Consider the following 20,140-nt stretch of genomic DNA (forward strand, 5'->3'; position numbering starts at 1 on the left):
ACCTTGGTTTGGAACTAAAGTGAAAATCTCTGTGTGTGTATCATAAGACCAGCCCTCTTGAGAGTATGTTCTGGAGAGATGGTATCATGAAGAGATAGATATAGACAGATAGATAAGTCTTGAAGATGACATCTCTCCAGATTGTGTGTGTGTGTGTGTGTACACACACACATATATCCTTCCCACTGCTTCCATACCTTGAAAGAACACAGAAGATAATTAGTTGTTGCAGGGACTGCATTTGCTGAGAAAGGGAGGAGAATTCTGCTGGGATACTTGTATATGAGGAAGATTCTCCTCACACTCTGATTTCCCAGCAAATTCTACCTCCCCATCAGCATGCGAAACAGTCCACCAAACAGAACTCAGTAAAAGCTGGGAGGACTCCTTGGGTTCTACTGAAGGAAATAAGGTACAGTGGTTAGATTATAGCCACCACCATCATTGCGGTTATAGCTAAGGTGGTCAGTAAAATGAGTATGCTGCCTTTATAAGAGGTGATGGGGGTGAGTCATTCTAACCTTCATAGAATCAAAACAATTTGACCAATCTTCCTGAAATTTTAGGAAGTGTTGTTTTTACATACCCTGAACATTTCAGAACTATTGGTGGAAGTCTGAGGGAGAAAGATCAGTTTAAAGCAAAGAGCAAAAACCCTCCCCCTGTCTAAAGTGATTCATAGACTCTCAGCCTAATCTACCCCACAAGGTTGTTGTGATTATAAAACGTTGAGGATAAATGTGGCATTTGGCATACAACCTTCCATTTGGCTTACATTGCATTGAAGGGAAGGAGGAGGAGGAGATCACTGGATTCCTTTGGGCCAGTGGTAGACTTTCAGTGTAACCTACCTCACAGGGTTTTGTGAGAATAAAGGTGGCACATGCCATAGAACCTAGCAGATCAACCAGGGTTTCTAAATTCTGGTTCAACTCTTATTCAAGCAGTCTCCAAACACAGACACCAAAGGCAAAATGGTTCCTTCTCATGGGGTACACTTTAAAAGCTTTTACCTTATGATACTGGCTACTGAAAAGGTCCAATGAGTATCATCAAGTTGTAAGTCAGAGAGAATGTAACTTCTGGGCTCATTTATTAATTCAAAAATGGGTCATATGTCATAACCCACTTTGATTTCATATTAAATGTTGACATGGTACAATGTCCTGTCTGCCACCGGCTTGGTTGTCAACTGTATAATATCAGTCTGTTATGTTTTAATGCCGAAGCTTGCCTTGCATCTGGGAAAAAACACCTGGATTTGACCAGCCCCGTGCGATATGGACAACCTTGAACCGAATTTGCACAGGTCGTGGTAGATGTGCAGATGCCCTTTACAAATGGGGCAAAACAACATCACCAAATTGTGACTGCAGGGCTGAAAAACAAACTATCCAACACATAGTGACAGAGTGTCAAAACTGAGCCTACAGTGGAGACTTTGCTGATTTCCTGGCTGTGACAACTGAAGCAAAAAACTATATCTGTAACCGAGACATACGTTTGTAATCTTCCTGTCTGTATTTTATATTTCATATTTATTATGCTCTATATTTTTATTGTAACGTGATGTGAATGTGCCATATGATAAATAAATAAATAAATAAATAAATGTTACACAAAGTCAAGAAATTCAATAAACAAAAAACCTATGGTTGATGATGATGATATACAGTTTTCAACCAAGCACCCAAAAGCAGGAAAACCATGAGCTAAGGTTCAGAAACCTCAACACCACATCCTCCCTAACGAGGCAGAAAGTGCCAGTGAACTTCCTATTCTCCCAAAGCAGATAAACTATGTGGACAGGATGGAGAATATGATATGCAGAGGTGACTCTAGGGTTGTGTAAAACTGATGATGAGCAACTGAGGGCCACATACTTCTCTCTCTTTTTACAGCAGCCTTCCCCAACCTGCTGCAGTCCAGATGTGTTAGACTGCAACTCCCATCATTGCCAGCCAGCACAGCCACTGTCATCCACTTTTCCCGAATTAGGATCAGTCCCGCTCAGTTCAAGGCACCCAGAGGCACCAAAATCAACGAAGCAGGGAATGTGCAAGAAAGCGGAGTCAAGGCAAGTCTCACCCATCCCATCCCGATCCCATCCACTGAATATATCAAGGCAAGATTAGACCAGGCAGGGTCTTTCAGGATCTTGGGCAGCTCAAAGTTAGCTGACACTCAGTCAAGTAGAGCTGTTGACTCATCAACAGTCAAAGGTTTTCCGAAGCCTTAGAAAGGCCAGCAGCTCTAGACATGCAGTTAGCCCTGCTCCTTCAGAGAAGCAGTTTATTTCTTAAAAGGGTACGGCCTGATTTTGTAGCCACTGACTCCTTCAGGGTGGGGGCGGTGAAGGCTGCAATGGGTAGCGTCCTCTGCATCTGAGGAATCAGATAGAGCCATGTTTTCTGGCCTGGAAGGCCCTGACATAGCAGGGGTTGGGTTAATGGAGGGAGTTTCCTCTGCCTCTGAGTCCTCTTTGGAGCCAGAGGGGATGGTCAAGGCTGGGGAACATGACAGGATGGAGCTTATGTGATCCACCAAGGAACCCCAGACCAGGTGCAGCACTTAAATAGACTGTTAAACTCAATGAGGAGACAACTAATGAAACTTAGGGTGCAATCCTATGCATGTTTAGACAGAAGAAAGTCCTACAACTCCCAGCATTCCCCAGCCAGCCATGCTGAGAATTGTAGGACTTTCTTCTGTCTAAACATGCATAGGATTGCACCCTTAATCATCTAATCAAGGCAGTTCTACAGACTCCAAAATTAGTTCTTAATACATGGCATACATTTTCTTTTTTAAAGCAATTTTCTCAAATATTTAGGGGGAAACTAAAACCTGATGACCATAGTTATATCCAAAGTGATATTTCAGTATTGTCTCCAAAACCTTGAGTCCAATAATTATAATATTTATTTATTGATTGATTGATTGATTGATTTCATTTCTATACCACCCAATAGCCGAAGCTCTCTGGGCAGTTCACAAAATTAAAACCAAACAGCACACAATAAAACAATTTAAAATATATAGAACATTAAAACCACAATATAACAATGCAACCACAATAAAACCTAGCAGCAGTGCAGGAGTTTAAAATACAGATTTAAAACAGCAAGCTAAAAGTTCAGAAAGCTAAAATGCTAAAATGCCTGGGAGAATAAAAAGGTCTTCACCTGGCACCAAAAGGAATATAATGTAGGTGCCAGGCGACCCTTGCTAGGAAGCTCATTCCAGAGCCGGGGTGCCACAGCAGAAAAAGCCCTCCTCCTAGTAGCCACCCGCCTCACTTCCTTTGGCTGGGGCTCATGGAGAAGGGCCGCTGAGGATGATCTTAAGGTCCTGGCAGGCACATATGGGAGGAGGCGATCCTTCAGGTAACCTGGCCCCAAGCCGTTAAGGGCTTTAAATGTTAACACCAGCACTTTGAATCGGGCCCGGAAATGGACTAGCAGCCAGTGCAGCTGGAAAAGTACTGGCGTAATATGAGCTCGCAGGCCAGTCCCTGTTAACAATCTTGCTGCCCTATTTTGGACCAGCTGAAGTTTCCGGACCGTTTTCAAAGGCAGCCCCACATATAATGCATTGCAGTAATCCAGACGAGAAGTTATCAGAGCATGGATCACTGTAGCTAGGCTATCTCTGTCCAGATAAGGGTGTAGTTGGTATACCAGCCTAAGCTGATAAAAAGTGTTCCGTGCTACTGAGTTCACCTCAGGTGACAGTTCTGGATCCAAAGGCACCCCCAAACTATGAACATGATCCTTTAGGGGGAGTGCAACCCCCTCCAGAACAGGTTGAATATCACCTAGCCGGGCAGACGAACCACCCACTAACAGTACGTCCGTCTTGTCTGGATTGAGTTTCAGTTTATTGGCCCTCATCCAGTCCATTACCGTGCCCAGGCCCTGCTTCAGAACAGCCACTGCCTCACCTGGATTTGATGAGAAAGAGAGGTAGAGCTGGGTGTCATCCACATATTGATGGCACCTCAGCCCACACCTCCCCCAGCGGTTTCATGTAGATGTTAAACAGCATAGGGGATAAAATAGAGCCCTGTGGAACCCCATGGCACAGAGCAATAATCCCCCAGCACCACCTTCTGGAATCAGCCATCCAAGTAGGAGCAGAACCACTGTAATGCAGTGCCTCCAACTCCCAACCCAGACAACCTATCCAGAAGGATACTATGGTCGATGGTATCGAAAGCCGCTGAGAGGTCCAGGAGAATCAACAGGGTCGCACTCCCCCTGTCCCTCTCCCAGCAGAGGTCATCCCACAGGGTGACCAAGGCAGTTTCTGTTCCAAAAGGGAAAAATTTCCCTTTTCTTTTTCACATTGCTATTATAAAAGCAGCACATGTTATTTTGGATAACAGGTGTTAATTATTCATTATTATTCCCTTTCAAATTCTGTGGTTTTTCTTAACTCAAGATTATTTACATATAAAAAGGAACTAATGTAAATATTATAACCATGGAGGATTAATTCCATTCCATTTGTCTTTTAATTAAATATTTGGGTCAGTATCCAATGGTGCCCCTGTACTAGCAGAACACTCTGCTGTTAAGTATGATTAAGTCTGGATTCAACCCTATCTACTTGGATCCAAAGTATAAGTCATTCTAGACAATTGGCATAATAACACATTCTCACATCAGGGACTAGTACACCCTGTTGTTGTTTTTCATCACCTTGCAAAATAAGTGACTTAATTTGTATTTCCTTCTTATTCCAAATAAGATTAAATGGTTGCCATTTCATTAACTAATCATTTGTGATCTGGCAGAGTATGAAAGTTTAATTTAGGCAATAAATCCATTTTGACTGCTGCAATGCACCCCATAAATGCCAGTTTCAGTTTCGACCATTGCTCAACTAGTACTGCAATTTTTTTGAAAAGTGATTCATAATTCTCTTTATATGTGCAGAAAGACTGCAATTTAAGAGAAAATGTGAAGAAAACAAGACTTTCTTACTTGTTATGAGCAACTAGTGAGATAGGTCAAAAATACTGAGCTTATTACATATCAGCTTGAGGGGACTTTGCCCATCACTAGGATTGAACTTGGAAGGATTGTGGAAGAGCCTCACATTGGCTGATGATAGGCATCACTTCTTTCAGTGTCTGAAATTTGGGAACTAAGTGTGCTGTAAAGGAAGCAATAGGTAGTGGAAGTGAGGCAGGAAATGCCTGGTGAAAGACCTTTAAATGTTCCTTTTAAAGGGGCAATTGGCAAGAGTAAACAAAAAAACATAATTTTAGGGGCTGGAGATTATGGGCCAAGGAGCTAATGACAAATATGCTGTTAACTACAGGAGTAGCAATACTGCATAACAGATGGTGATATTGGGCGGGCACCACTGGTCAGAATCTGCATATGGAATGATTCAGGTTTCAGAGGATTAATTGTACACCAGCAGTGGCTGAGAAAGGAGAGTCAAGATCTGTCCTGTTGTACCAATACAGAGGATCATTGGAGTCTCTGGAGACTTCTTTGCATTCAACTCCTGGCTGAATCTACACTATGAATCTATATATAGAATCTACACTGCATTACATTAACTATAATGTCGTTAATGCCTCCTTTATTCATATGTTTTGGAGATGCCCAATAGTTGCCTGCTTTGGGAGGAAGTTATCACATGGATAAACTTTGTATTGGGAAGCTCTTTAAAATTTACTGATGTACATGTTCTCTTAAACTATTTACCTATTTTTTGGAACCTAACATACAGTCAGCATAAACTGATTTTTTGTGCCCTCTTGGCTGCTAAAAGAGTGATACTACGCTACTGGAAGGATAAAAGCTCACCACCTGTAAAGTAATGGATTGAACACTTAACAACACTAGCAACATTTGAAAGAGTGGTATATAGGCATCACTTGCAAATCGACTTAAATTTGGATATATGGTCTGCTTTTACTGAAGTTTATGTGTAATCTATCCTATCCTTTTTTCCTTCTTTTTCTCCCTAGAACTTTGTATTATTTGAAACTGAGGACTTTAGAGTATGTTGTTATATTTTCAATTTTTTTGTTTTGTTATGTTTTTGTTTGTTTTCTTTTGTTACACTGTACAGATCAGGCATTCTTACGTCTTCAAGGTGGAACAGCCCATTTTCATTTCAGTATATACTCATCATCACCATCAACCACAGCTACTACATAATTCACCGATAACTGCAGCCCCAGAACTTGAGAGTACTATTGATCTTTTATTTTATTTTTCCCCTTAAAGGGGACCTTTCTGCAAAGTGATTGACAGCACAGACCTGCATAGTTCTACTCATAAGTAAGAACCATTGCATTCAAGTTTGTATAGCAGGGATGGAGAACCTTGCTGGATTAGGAGCCTGCTGGTGTCCCAATCCAGCCCTCTGGAGTTCCCCAGAAGGCTATGCTGTTTTTGTTTCCCCACATAGAATCATAGAACAGTAGGGTTGGAAGGTGCCTATAAAACCATCAAGTCCACTCTCCTGCTCAATATAGGAATCCAAGTCAAAGCATCCCTGACAGATGGCTGTCCAGCTTCATCTTGAATGCCTCCAGTGTGGGAGAGCCTACCACCTCCCTAGGTAATTGGTTCCATTGTCGTATTGCTCTAATAGTCAGGAAGTTTTTCCTGATGTTCAGACAGAATCTGGTTTCCTGTCACTTGACCCCATTATTCCATGTCCTGCACTCTGGGATGATCAAGAAGAGTTCCTGGCCTTTCTCTCTGGGACCTCCTTTCAAGTACGTGAAGAAGAAGAGTGAGTGTTATCATATCTCCCCTCAGTCTTCTCTTCTCAAGGCTAAACATGCCCAGTTCTTTCAGTCTCTCCTCATAGGGCTTTGTTTCCAGTCCCCCATTCATCTTCGTTGCCCTCCTCTGAACCGTCTTCAGCTTGTCTGCCTCCTTCAAGTGTACTCAAGATGAGGCCTAACCAGTGCTGAGTAGAGGGAAACTAGTACTTCACATGATTTGGAAACTATACTTCTATTAAAGCAGCCCCAAATAGCATTTGCCTTTTTTGCAGCCACATCACATTGTTGGCTCATACTCAGCTTGTGATCTACAACAATTCCAAGATCCTTCATGCTTGTAGTGTTGTTGAGCCACATATTCCCCATCTTGTAACTGTGCCTTTGGTTTCTTTTTTCTAGGTGCAGAACTTGGCATTTATCCTTATTAAATTTCGTTCTGTTGTTTTCTGCCCAGAGCTCCAGCCTATCAAGATCACTTAGAATTCTGTTTCTGTCTTCCAGGGCATTAGCTATCCCACCCAGTTTTGTGTCATCTGCAAATTTGATAAGCATTCCCTGCACCTCTTTATCCAAGTCATTAATAAAAATGTTGAAGAGCAATGGGCTCAGGACTGAGCCCTGTGGTACCCTGCTCATTACCTCTCCCCATTTTGAGAAGATGTAAAGGAAGGCCAGATCTCTGGGCTCAGTCACCCCAGCTTGATCCACAGCCCCCACCCCTCATCTCTCCAAGCCAACTCAGCTTGGCCTGTGAATACACCCCCACCCCCTCCCTTCCCAGTGGAGGAGATGGTAGCTACTGAATTTAGCACTGACCCAGAAAAGAAATAGCAATGATTTTGAGTGAGATGTTTATTTACAAATAAGGGGTAAGGGAGTTAGAAGAGAGGCAAGACAAAGTACAATTTAGAATTTCCCCAAATATCAACTCCCTGTTTGGAAACCCAACATAGACTAAAGCAATAAAAGACTACATAAATAATAAAATACAATAAAGTACAATAAAAGTCTAGTCACACCTCTGAGTAAGATCCTTAGTTAATGCCAGCACTCCAACACCTTCCACCTGGACCAGATGGAAACCAAAGGACCAAGAAGAATGGCTGCAGGTCTCTTTTTATTCCATTCCAAACCCAGTCCCTCACTCTTTCCTCCCCCCTCCCTTCCACAGGGATTATGAGCTGGGTTTTTTTTTCACACCTCTCCAACTGTGCTGGTCTCTTGGCAGGCCTAGTTGTTTTATGACCTTGGGCCCCTGGTAAGGCTTCCATCCTGGTGCCTTTGATCCTGGTATGCATCTCTTCCTCCCTCCAGGTGGCCTGGCTTGTAAATCTTCTTGCAGGATCCCACTCTGTCCTACCCTAAAACACTAAAACACCATCTAAAACTATGCAAGGTAAAATTAATTATTTCCCACCAAGCTTTGACCCCATAAGGTCTTCTCCTTGACAGAAGATCCAATTGATAAACACTCTTTGAGTCTGATTTTGTAGTCAACTGTGGATTCACATGATAGTTGTTTCATCTAGCCCACTTTTAGCTAGTTTGCTAATCATGATATCATGGGAACTTGGAATTGTTGTAGATCAGAAGCTGAATATGGACCAACAATGTGATATGGCTGCAAAAAAGGCAAATGCTATTTTGGGCTGCATTAATGGAAGTGTAGCTTCCAAATCACGTGAAGTACTAGTTCCCCTCTACTCAGCACTGGTTAGGCTTCATCTTGAGTATTGTGTCTAGTTCTGGGCACCGCACTTTAAGAGGGATGCAGACGAGCTGGAGAGAATTCAGAGGAGGGCAACAAAGATGATCAGGGAACTGGAAACAAAGCCCTATGAGGAGAGACTGAAAGAACTGGGCATGTTTAGCCTTGAGAAGAGAAGACTGAGGGAGATATGATAGTGCTCTTCAAGTACATGAAAAGTTGTCACAGAGAGGAAGGCCAGGATCTCTTCTTGATCATCCCAGAGTACAGGACATGGAATAATGGGGTCAAGTTACAGGAAGCCAGATTCTGGCTGAACTTCAGGGAAAATGTCCTGACCGTTAAAGCAATATGACAATGGAACAAATTACTTAGGAAGGTAGTGGGCTCTCCCACACTGGAGGCATTCAAGATAAGGCTGGACAGCCACCTGTCAGGGATGCTTTGACTTAGTTTCCTGCATTGAGCAGGGGGTTGGACTCAATGGTCTTATAGGTCTCTTCCAACCCTATTATTCTATGATTCTATGATTCTATGCAGTTCATCTAGCCCTGGAGCTTTGAACTCATTCAAAGTAATTAGGTGTTCCTTGACCATATGCCTATCGATCTCAAGCTGCAATCCTGCCCCTTCAGCCTGTACTTTGTCTTTGCCAGGGGGGTCATAGACCCTCTTTCGTGAGAAGACTGAGCCGAAGTAGGAATTGAACACTTTTGCCTTTTCCGTGTCATCTGTTATTATTTTGCCATCATTATTGAATAGCTGAACCACCATTTCTTTCCTCTGTCTTTTACTATGCACATATCTGAAGAAAGCCTTTTTATTGCTTTTAGCCTCCCTCGCTAACCTTAGCTCATTCTTAGCTTTAGCCTTCCTGATGCCATCCCTGCAATTCTGTGCTACCTGCCCGTACTCTTCCTTTGTGGCTTGGCCTTCCTTCCACTTCCTATATGTGTCCCCTTTTTTTTCAGGTAATCTCTAAGCTTTTTGTGAAGCCACATTGGCTTCTTTTGTTGTCTTCCACTTTTTTTTCTTGTTGGAATGGTTTGTAATTGTGCCTTGAGAATTTCCTTTTTTAAAAACTCCCACCCATTTGGACTCCTTTTCTCATTAGAGTCGGTTGCCATGGGACCTTACTTATTACTGTTATGAGTTCATTAAAATTGGCTTTCCTAAAATTTAGGGTATGTGTTTGCTACACTCAGCTTTTGCTTCCTTTAGAACCAAGAACTCAACTATAACCTGGTCACTTTCCCCCAAAGTTCCCCTAACTGCTCCTTTATCCACTAAGTCATCTCTGTTGGTTAGGATCAATTCAAGGATACCTGATCCTCTAGTCCCCCCCTCTCCACTTTCTGTAGGAGGAAGTTATCAGCAACACAAGTCAATAATTTCTTGGAGGGGCCATGTTTTGCAAAATTTGTCTCCCAACAAGTACCAGGGAAATTGAAGTCTCCCGTTACTACTACATCATGCTTCCTTGAAACATTGGCTATTTGCTTTTCAAAAGATTCATCCTCGTCTTCTCCTTGATTGGGTAGCTGATAGTACACTCTGACCACCATATTCCTTTTATTCTTTGCTCCATTTATTTTAACCTAGATGCTCCCGATGGGGCTACCAAGCTCATCCTCCTGTATTTCTAGGTAGAATTATTTTTAACATATAGTGCAATTCCACCTCCCTTTCTGTTCCTTCTCTTCTTTTTGAAAAAGTTATAACCTTCGATTGCTGTATTCCACTCATGGGAGTCATCCCACCAAGTTTCAGTTACACATATCAGGTTATAATTTCCCTCCCGTATTAAGAGTCCAAGTTTGTTCTGTTTGTTTCCTATACTCTAGGCATTCGTATATAGATATCAAGAGACCATGTGTTTTATAGTCTGGCTTTCTTCCTACATGCTTTTGAAGAATATTATTGGGTGCTATTAGAGCTGTTCTCTCCGTTGTGGTGCATGACCCTTCATCCATCGCTACCCCCAACTTTGCATCTCCCTCCCCCATAGGATTCAGATTAAAGTCCTCCTAATGAAGTTCTTCATGCTGTGGCCAAACACATTCTTCCCAGGCCTTGTGAAGTGCAACCCCCTCCCTTGCCAACAGTCCATCTTCCAAGAAGTATAGCCCGTGGTTCCAGAATCCAAATCTCTTGTGTCGGCACCACCTTCATAGCCAGTCATTCACCCTGAGTAATTTTCTTTCCATTTCTATCCCTCTTCTAACTACTGGAAAGATGGATGAGAAAACTATCTGGGCCCCAAAGTTCTTGAGTTTCCTGCCCAAAGCTTCAAAGTCTGACGTGATTTCTTCGTAGCTCTGCTTGGTGGTATCATTTGTTCCAACATGGATGAGAAGAATGGGATACCTGTCAGTGGGCTTTATGAGTATAGGGAACCCTTCAGTCACATCTCTAATCCATCCTCCTGGGAGACAGCATACCTGGCGAGTCCATGGATCTTCGCAGCATACTTGGCTTTCAATCCCATGCAGCAAGGAGTCTCCCACAACTACTACTCTACTCTTCTTGTTATTGTAGGCCTTGGTTGAATTGCCCCTGCATGACTGACCTTCAGCCTTTTGCTTGCTCTCATGCAGGTTCCCCTGTAATTCTTCCTCTGCAGGCTGTCCCCCAGTCTCATCCTCAGGTACCTGGAAATGGTTCCATATTTCCACTGCTTCCACTGGTGCAGAGTGGCTTCTAGTTCTTCTGCTCCTGTCAGCCTTTTCCAAGGAGTATCCTGCTCTGCTTCATTTTTCCTCACCTCAGCATTTTCCTTTTCTGCCTCAGCTTGCTGTTGCTCTTCTAGCTTCTGCACATCACTTTGCTATTGTAGTATTTATTTATTTATTTATTACATTTATTTATTACATTTATATCCCACCTTTTTTCCACCTTAAGGAACCCAAGGCGGTGGACATAGTCCTCCTCCAGTTTATCCTCACAACAACAGCCCTGCGAGGTGGGTTGGGCTGAGAATCTGTGACTGGCCTGGAGTCACCCAGTGAGCTTCCATGGCTGAGTGGGGACTACAACCTGGATCTCCTGACTTGCAGTCCAACACTCTAGCCACTATTAGTGCCACCTTTCTGTCTAAGAACTGTTCATCTTCCCTTATTCCCTGGAGGTCGACACTTGCAGCTCCAGTCCTCTTACTTTTTCTTCCAACAGTGTACCCAACTTGCACTTGTTGCACATGTTGGCCATGTTGATCTCAGGCAGGAAAACAAACATTGCACAGATCTTGCAGGTCACAACCACTGGAGAGTCTGTTCCTTCCAGAGTCACTATTCACTTTATGTTTCTAGCTTTTTGATTGTACTAGGATAGCCTGTGCGTTGTCCTCTACTCACTGGAGGTTAACAACAAAGTTCCACTAGTATAGAAGTGTGTGTTACAAGAAAAATAATTTTTAAAAAAAATTGTTAGGGGCCTCCTCTTTGACCTTCCCTGCTGAACTTAGGGATGTACGAAACTCACTTACCTTTCCGCGGAATTTTTCACGGTGGGGGGTGGAGGCGCTCCATCCCTTCCCCCAGAATCCTTGATGGGGGGGGGAGGCGATCTGGTCCTCCCCCCCAGAATCCTGCCTGGCCGGCTCTGCTCCATGGCAGCTCCGCGGAGCAGCTGGCCAGGCCCGTCCGCAGCCAGAGTTCTGGCTGCGAACAGGCTGCTGTGGACGCAAATGGCAGCTGCCGTAGCGGCTGCCATTTGCATCCAGAGAGGCTGCCGTGATAGGCTATGTAAGTATTTACATAGCCTACCATGGCTAACCCAAAAAATAAAATTAAAAAAACAGCATACGCAAATGGCAGCAGCTATGGCAGCCGCCATTTGCGTTCCCTATTTTTCGCCGTTCTAGCCTACGTACATATTTACGTAGCTATTATGGTGAAAAAAAGAGGAACGCAAATATAGGGATGTACAAAAGTCACTTACCTGTTCGCGGATTATGTTGATGGTGGGGGGGAGGCGTTCCGTCCCTCCCCCCGGAATCCTCGCCGGGGGGGGAGGCGCTCGCGGATTATGTTGATGGTGGGGGGGGAGGCACACCGTTCCTCCCCTGGAATCCTCGAACGGCCGGCTGTGCTCCGCGGCAGCTCCGTGGAGCAGCCGGCCAGGCCCGGCCCGGCCAAGCCAGAGCTGTCCGCAGCCGGATTTCCGGCCGCGGAGGGCTCTGGGGAAAAAAAAACAAAACAAAAAACACACAACCAACCGCGTACACAAATGGCAGCGGCTACGGCTGCCGCCATTTGCGTTCCTTCTTTTTGGCCGTCTTAATCTATATAAATATTTATGTAGACTATGACGGCGAAAATAAAGGGGAACGCAAATAGCGTAGCAGGTGCTATTTGCGTCCCTTTTCCATTCACCGTTTTAGCCTACGTAAATCTTTACGTAGGCTAAAACGGCGAATCAAAAGGGGACGCAAATAGCGCCCACTACGCTATTTGTGTTACCCTTTATTTTTGCCGTCATAGTCTACGTAAATATTTACATTGATTAAGACGGTAAAAAGAAGGAATGCAAATGGCGGCAGCCATAGCCGCCGCCATTTGCGTACATGGGTTTTTGTTTTTTTTAAACCCACCCAACCATGATAGGCTACGTAAAGATTTACGTAGCCTATCACGTCTTTTTTTGTCTTTTTTTTTAAACCTAGCCATGATAGGCTATGTAAATCTTTACGTAGCCTATCACGTCTTTTTTTTTTTACACAAGCCTGCCTAGAAATGGTGGCGGTGGCAGCCGGTCAGAAGACCAGCCGCCGCCGCCACAGCCGCTGCTGCAGCCGCCGCCGGAACCACTGCCGGAGCCGCCGCCGCCCGGAAGATCCGCCCCAGGTGAGTCTCGTCCCAGGGGGCATCCGCGGGGGGGTGGCAGGCCGTTCCGGCACAGAGTTCGGGGGGCCGAATGCACTGGCATTCAGCCTCACCGAGATCCGTGGCGGAATTCTCTGACATCTAGGGATGTACGAAAGTTCCGCCATGGATTTTGGGAAAGCCGAATGCCAGCGCATTCGGCCCCCTGAAATCGGTGGCGGAACGGCCTGCCCCCCCGGGACAAGACTTACCTTGGGCAGATCTTCCTGGTGGCGGTGGCTCTGGCAGCGGTTCAGCGGCAGCAGCTGCAGCGGCCGGTCTTCCAACCGGCTGCCGCCGCCGCCATTGCCAGTTAAAAAAAAAAAAAACATGATAGGCTATGTAAAGATTTATGTAGCCTATCACAGCTAGGTTTTCAAAAAACACCGTGATAGGCTACGTAAATCTTTACGTAGCCTATCACGGCTGACTTGAAAAAAACAACAACAACGTGCATATGCAAATGGCAGCGGCCATGGCCACCGCCATTTGCGTTCCTTATTTTGGCACGTCTTAGTCTATGTAAACATTTATGTAGACTAAGATGGCGAAAATAACAGGAACACAAATAGCGTAGACGCTACGCTATTTGCGTTCCCCTTATTTTCGCTGTCTTAAGTCTATGTAAATGTTTACATAGACTAAGACGTGCTAAAATAAGGAACGCAAATGGCGGCGGCCATGGCCGCCGCCATTTGCGTACGCGCGTTTGTTTGTTTTTTAAGTCAGCCGTGATAGGCTACGTAAACATTTACGTAACCTATCACGGCTGACTGCGGGGACGCAAAGAGCGGCGGCTATGGCCGCTGCCATTTGCGTCCCTGCTAGCCAGCGGCCGGATGTCCAGCTGCTGGCAGAGCCAGCTGGCGGCTCCGCAGATTCGCTGCGGAGCACAGCTGGCCAGCCAGGATTCCGGGGGGAGGGACGGAGCGCCTCCCCCCCCACCATCAGCATAATCCCCGAAAGGTAAGTGATTTTTGTACATCCCTAATCCCTACAGAGAACGTCTTCTTCTAAGCATTTCAGAGCTTAGATCTTGCATAAACATTACTGCATTTTCCTTATAATTTAGGGATGGAAGTTTCCAGACTTGTTTAACGAAATTGTCTTTCACTGCATATCTTGCAAAACACACTATGATGTCTCTTGGCTTTACAGTGCCACTTGTTCTTGAAATTGTAACTCTATGTGCTCTTTCAAAATCTGTTCTTTTCAGGGGGGTGTCTGGGACTAGGGAGTTAAACCAGTCTATGAGGAATCCTATCATATCACCCCCCTCCACAGATTCTACCACCCCTTGGACATGAATGTTTGTACGTTGACTTCTGTCTTCTAGGTCTGCTATTTTAAGTTTCATGGCTCTATTTTGGCTCTCCAATCTCTTCATTTGCAGACCGTGTGTCTTGCCCATGTTCTGTGCTTCATTTGCTATCTCTTTTATGCTTTTTACATTATCATCCATTCCCTTTAATTGGTCATTTATCGGTTTCATTAATTCTTGCCATCCTTCCATTAATTCCTGCTTCAAATCTTGTTTTAACTGTGCTAATTGATTTGCCACACCTTGTAGAAGGTCTGCAGTTTTGCTCTCACTGTTTTCTTTCTGGGCAGATTTGGTAGCCTTATTTTCAGCCCCGTTCTTCTGTAGCAGTTGTTTGCTCCGTTATCAGTTTGTTTAGAAAAAACCCCACAAACTTTGTTATCTGAAGTCCTTGGAGATTTCCCTTCTTTGCACTTAATTTTTTTGCTGGCTGTTGTTATCCAGTTTGCATTTTCAGAAGTTTTTCAGGCTTTTAGGTGTGGAGCCCTCAGATTAGACTTCCGCCATTATCTGGCTCAGCTCCTCCCCCCCAGTCTTGTCTGAATTGAGCTTCAGTTTGTTAGCCCTCATCCAGTCCGCTGTCTCAGCCAGGCACTGATTTAGCACATTCAGAACCTCACCAGTTGAGAATGAAAAGGAGAAATAGAGCTGTGTGGCTCTTATTTCCCAAACTCTGGATGTCCCCACTCAGCGGTTTCATGTAGATGTTAAATAGCATGGGGACAAAACCACCGCCTGAGGAAACCAGTGCTGGAGAATCCACAGAGTTGAGCAATATTCCCCAAGCATCACCTTCTGGATCCAGACATCCAAGTAGGAGCAGAACCACTACACTGCAGTACTCCCAGCTCCCAAGTCAAACATCACCCCAGAACAATACCATGGTCAATGGCGTGAGCAGACCTTTATTTGTCTTCCAAGGAATGGGTCCCTCCAAGGCATCACTTCCCTCTTCCCCAGAATAATATCCTCTTTCTCTGAGACCCCCATTCTCCATGACAGCAGAGGAGCTGTCACCCAGGGATTGGAACACGGCTATTAGGTCCCCGAGGTCTCCGGGCACCACACATCCATTGACCATGCTGATGTTAAATTGAAACTGTCGGTGTAACTGGCTACTGTACGTGGCGGGGTGGACTTTGCATCTTGGACTTTGCCTTAGGCAGGAAAAGTGTGCCGGTCTGGCTCTGCAGTCAAGCGTGAGTTCCCCAGCTTCTGCTGAGCCTCCGTACAGTATACATATACACAGGCCAGTGCTCTTCATTGTAGTCTACATCTAATTTGCAAATATTCAAACCACAAAAGAGAATGACTTTCCCACTTCATAGTGATTTGATTGTGGACAAGAAATATACATTTCACAAAGAAGGTCCATATCAGGGTTGAATGAAAATCTAACACCATCCCCCAAAGACCCAGTTCACTGTCCTATTTGCAAGTGGTAAAAAGGAGGGGTCAATATTGGAAATGTGCAGGTTGTAGGGGCGGAAAAAAAGATAAATCTGTAAGGTTTACCACTGGAATTTAGCAGCCAGTGGCTGCGGGCAGTCACCATTTGTATATGTGGTGGCTTCCATTTCCCCCCTAGAATAATAACCTAGAACTGCACTACATCTGAGGCATTGTAGGATGAGAAAATTGAGGTCCCCAGCTAGCGATCACTGAGAAGAGCTTCAGCCTGTCTGGAGTTTTAAAAGAAAATGTTTTTTTTAATCACTCACTGTCAAGGTTCCACTTATGACCTGGACCCCGTGAGCAACTGCTTAAGGATCTCTTGCCTCCTTAAAAGTCCCACTTTCCTTTTTTTAAGCTTTCCCTTCCCAGTAACGTGGGGCTTAGGCTGTAGAGCTGGGGTGACTGACACTCTAGACACAGGGTTTAACCACAACAGTTTACTGGTAAATTAAAGCAAACCGTCACACCTAAAGGTATTTACACTATAGAACTGAGTGATACAAAAAGGCATTAAAAGAAAATAAAATTTGCAAAATGCAAGTTCCTTTACCCTAGCTGCCCTTAGACTTTTCTAGGCTGCTTCTTCCTGCTCTCTCTTCAGACTCTGCTCTTACTTCAGGCTCTGGCTGCCTCTGCTCTTACTGGCTCTTTTATATATACCCTCCTCCCTTGAAACTAAAAGTACTGTTACAGTGCTGAAGAAATGAAACTTAAGTGAGGAATTGAAACAGAAACTGGAGAAATGAAACTAACAGGGTTACCCCCTCCCAACAACAAACTCCAGGCTTCTACGCCTCATTGTTTTTCCTTTTGCCTCTGCAGGCCTCAAACCTTCACACACATACACAGCAGACTTGTATGACTGGAAAGCCCCCACCAGCACGAATCGTTCCCCTGAAACAGCACCCAGCCCCATTTTGAGTTGAAATTTTCCCTTGAGAACTTCTACATCAACTATCATCTATACAAGCACTATAACAAAATTTCCCTGTTCATCTCCTTTCCCTTCATCTCCTAAGCCTTCCCTTTTCTCATAACTGGATGCATTTCTCTCTCTTCACTTCAGTCCAAACTGAAATTTCTCTTGCTGTTCCATTAATAGGTTAAAACATACTAGCAGAGGTGAGAAATGCATATTTTCACAATGCCACAGAAAATTACTACTATTTCCTCCTATAATTATCAAAATACTATGATTACTTCTGCTTCTTGTTAAAGTCCACTTAGAGACTCACTTCCCACTAGCAAAGCTAAAGACTTGAAGATGATGGATAGTACAAATATGCCCTGTACTGTTCAAATCTGGAGCTAGAAACTAGGAAAAGATCTATCAGAGCGATTTCTCATACCTTAGGTTTTCTATTCCAGGCTTCAGAGCATAATGTGAGTATAGTGAGGAGTGAATGGCCATTCAATTCAAGCTAGTGTATCTTTGGAGGCTCTTAAGAATCACACAGAAACCAGGCAAATCATCATAACTGTGAATTTACATTTAAAATGGTGATATTAGCGCTTGTCCTGCTGATGCTGCCTCTCATGGCATGCAAGACTCAAATTAAAAAGTGCACGGTCGGTGATCCTCTCCCTATTCCTCACAGATACTTTCAACCAGGTGACTTCATCATTGGTGGCATAACTTCTCTTGTCTTCATGCCTAGAGAGCCAGATAGATTCCATGAAGAACCATATAATTCACAGATTGTTGAACCCCTGTAAGAAATCCTTTTTTCCCCATAATGTATGTGGATCCAGAACGTAATTTTAAATAGACCAGTTCTACATATCAAAATTAGCTACCGTGATTCCCAGCTAGAATATAAATGAGATTATGTTTATCTAATCATATTCCATTTACCTGTACTTTTGAAGGGAGCCAGAACTACTGTTCTACACATACCTGTTATTGAGGAAAGAATCAAAATAATCATTCATTAGAGTAATGTTAAGGGATTCTGCCAGTCCAGAATTCATATACTTGGCTTGGGATCACAGCATTAATTCATAAGGTCAGCTATCTCTAGAAAATGACTTGCATAGGAATGGCAATGTTCAATGATATATCAGGCACAGTTTCCCACAATAAGAGAGAAAGGGGTATTATACACATAACATTTATTTCAGGAATACATCTACGATGTATTAAAATGATTTGCACACTATTCCATCTGATCTTCCTATTAAAATCCCCATTTCGTCTTTGTCATACCATTCTGTTTTCTCCTCAAACACCTGCTGTGCCATAATACATTGCTGCCAGGTGTGCAAACTAATTAACAAGCATGTTATTGAAATCAAAATGCAACTACTATTTTAAGATAGAAAAGAAATGTGGACATCTTACAATGTAGTCATGAAAACCTTTACATTATGGTTTGAAGGAAATGTATTGTTTATTTTTAAAAAATATCTCCTGTTAGAATAGCATAGCTAAACCATCATGGCATAGGTAAAAGCTTATATGTGTCAGTCTTTATTGTGCCACAGACACTTTGTAGTTGTTGTTGCCACAGACTAACATGGCTGTTCTGGGAAAAGCTGAACTGAAATAATGTCAACAGATAGAGATTATGCCCTTGACCAACTAAATTGTATCCTTAAATTGTATCCTGTACTTTGCTCACTATTTCCTTGTATGCAACTATTTATAAAAAGGGGTTGTTGTTGCTTTTTCATAACACAAACATACCTAAGAAAAGTGAGTACCACTCCTACTGAAAATGTGTCTGTACATTCAAAGCCAACACGCATCAATTAATAGGTTGCGTAAAACTTTGTCGATGGATTGACTCAAGTGACAGCCCTAAAATATGTTTAAATGACATAATGCAGTGAATTGTATTATAATCCAGATGCTTTCAATGGAGCCCAGCTTAGCTGCAATGATGTTGTATATATGCAGAATTTCCTTTGATACAGCATATAATTCTCATTGCAGTGTCCTGACTAAGAACTACCAACACATCTTGGCCTTGATATTTGCTGTGAAGGAGATGAATGAAAACCACCAGATATTACCAAACGTCACCTTAGGATCCATCATCTATGACAGCTATGGTGGAAGATGGACCTATCATGCCACAATGGAACTTTTCACCACTCTGAAGAGATTTATCCCCAACTACAAGTGTGGCATTCAGAACAACTTGATGTCAGTCATTGGGGCACTTTATTTTCAAACCTCCCTTGACATGGCGGATATCTTGGGCATCTATAAAATTCCACAGGTAGGATGTGTGGGTGAGGCATGGGACTTTAAGAAACTATTCACACTTCCCTTGTCTTTTCATATATTTATGTTATAAAGACACAGAAGTGTGTGTGTGAGAGCGATTTACATTTAATTTACCTTTGTCCATGAAGTATATAAAACAAAGTGAACTTATTAAAGACTTTGCAGAGCTTTCTTATAAGAAGTTCTACACATGCAAACCTGGAAGCAGTGTCAGTGACATTTTAGAATATAGATTAGTGATAGGAAGGGAGTTGCAAAGGGTTAATTGCATTCCGAGTTTGCCCTAAAGGTACCAGAATAGGAAAATTCCCTGATAGTGTGGAAGTTTGTATTTGTGTAAACACTCTGCTCAGTCAGTTCATTATTTCTAGGCTACAGCTTAACTCAAACCCCTGGGATTTTGTTACCAGAATAAAGGCCAAGTTAATAACGTTGGGGCTTTAATATTGCAGGAAAGGTATTTATGTCAGTTTTATCATTTTTACACTTGATATCATAGAAACATGTTCAGGCATGCAAATGGTGTAAGACTAAATTTCTCAATGAATTGAAAAGTTCTGTTTTAAAGTTCTGTTTTAAATTGAATCAGGATGCAAAGGAAATTAGAAATTTCAAACCGCACTAAAAGAGAAAATAATAACGTATGTACATGTACAGGGGCATAATTTGCAATTAGGGGCTGGGAGAACTGCCTTTAGAATGGCCTCAAATTCAGAGCAGTATGGTCCCAGTTTAAAATGGGACAAGATTCCTAAAATGGGAGAACTTCCTATTTAGCACTCCTGAGACTGCTAATTTGTCA

At 43.3% G+C, this 20,140-nt stretch overlaps 1 protein-coding gene across 1 annotated transcript in view; it reads right to left on the bottom strand.

Annotated features, from left to right (window-relative positions):
* LOC146341881 (vomeronasal type-2 receptor 26-like) overlaps nucleotides 1-15,732 on the bottom strand; it is a 33,599-nt gene extending 17,867 nt beyond the window's left edge. Inside the window, exons 1-2 of the mRNA XM_084807725.1 lie at nucleotides 15,532-15,732; nucleotides 587-616 (exon numbers count right to left, since the gene is read on the bottom strand). Of these exons, the coding sequence (XP_084663851.1) occupies nucleotides 587-616; nucleotides 15,532-15,732 (231 nt within the window). The remainder of the gene's footprint in view (nucleotides 1-586; nucleotides 617-15,531) is intronic.
* Between the last annotated feature and the right edge of the window lie 4,408 nt (nucleotides 15,733-20,140).

Source organism: Heloderma suspectum, chromosome 6 (genome assembly GCF_057233095.1).
Source record: "Heloderma suspectum isolate Gila_16-S chromosome 6, 16-S_ref, whole genome shotgun sequence".
NCBI lineage: Eukaryota > Metazoa > Chordata > Lepidosauria > Squamata > Helodermatidae > Heloderma > Heloderma suspectum.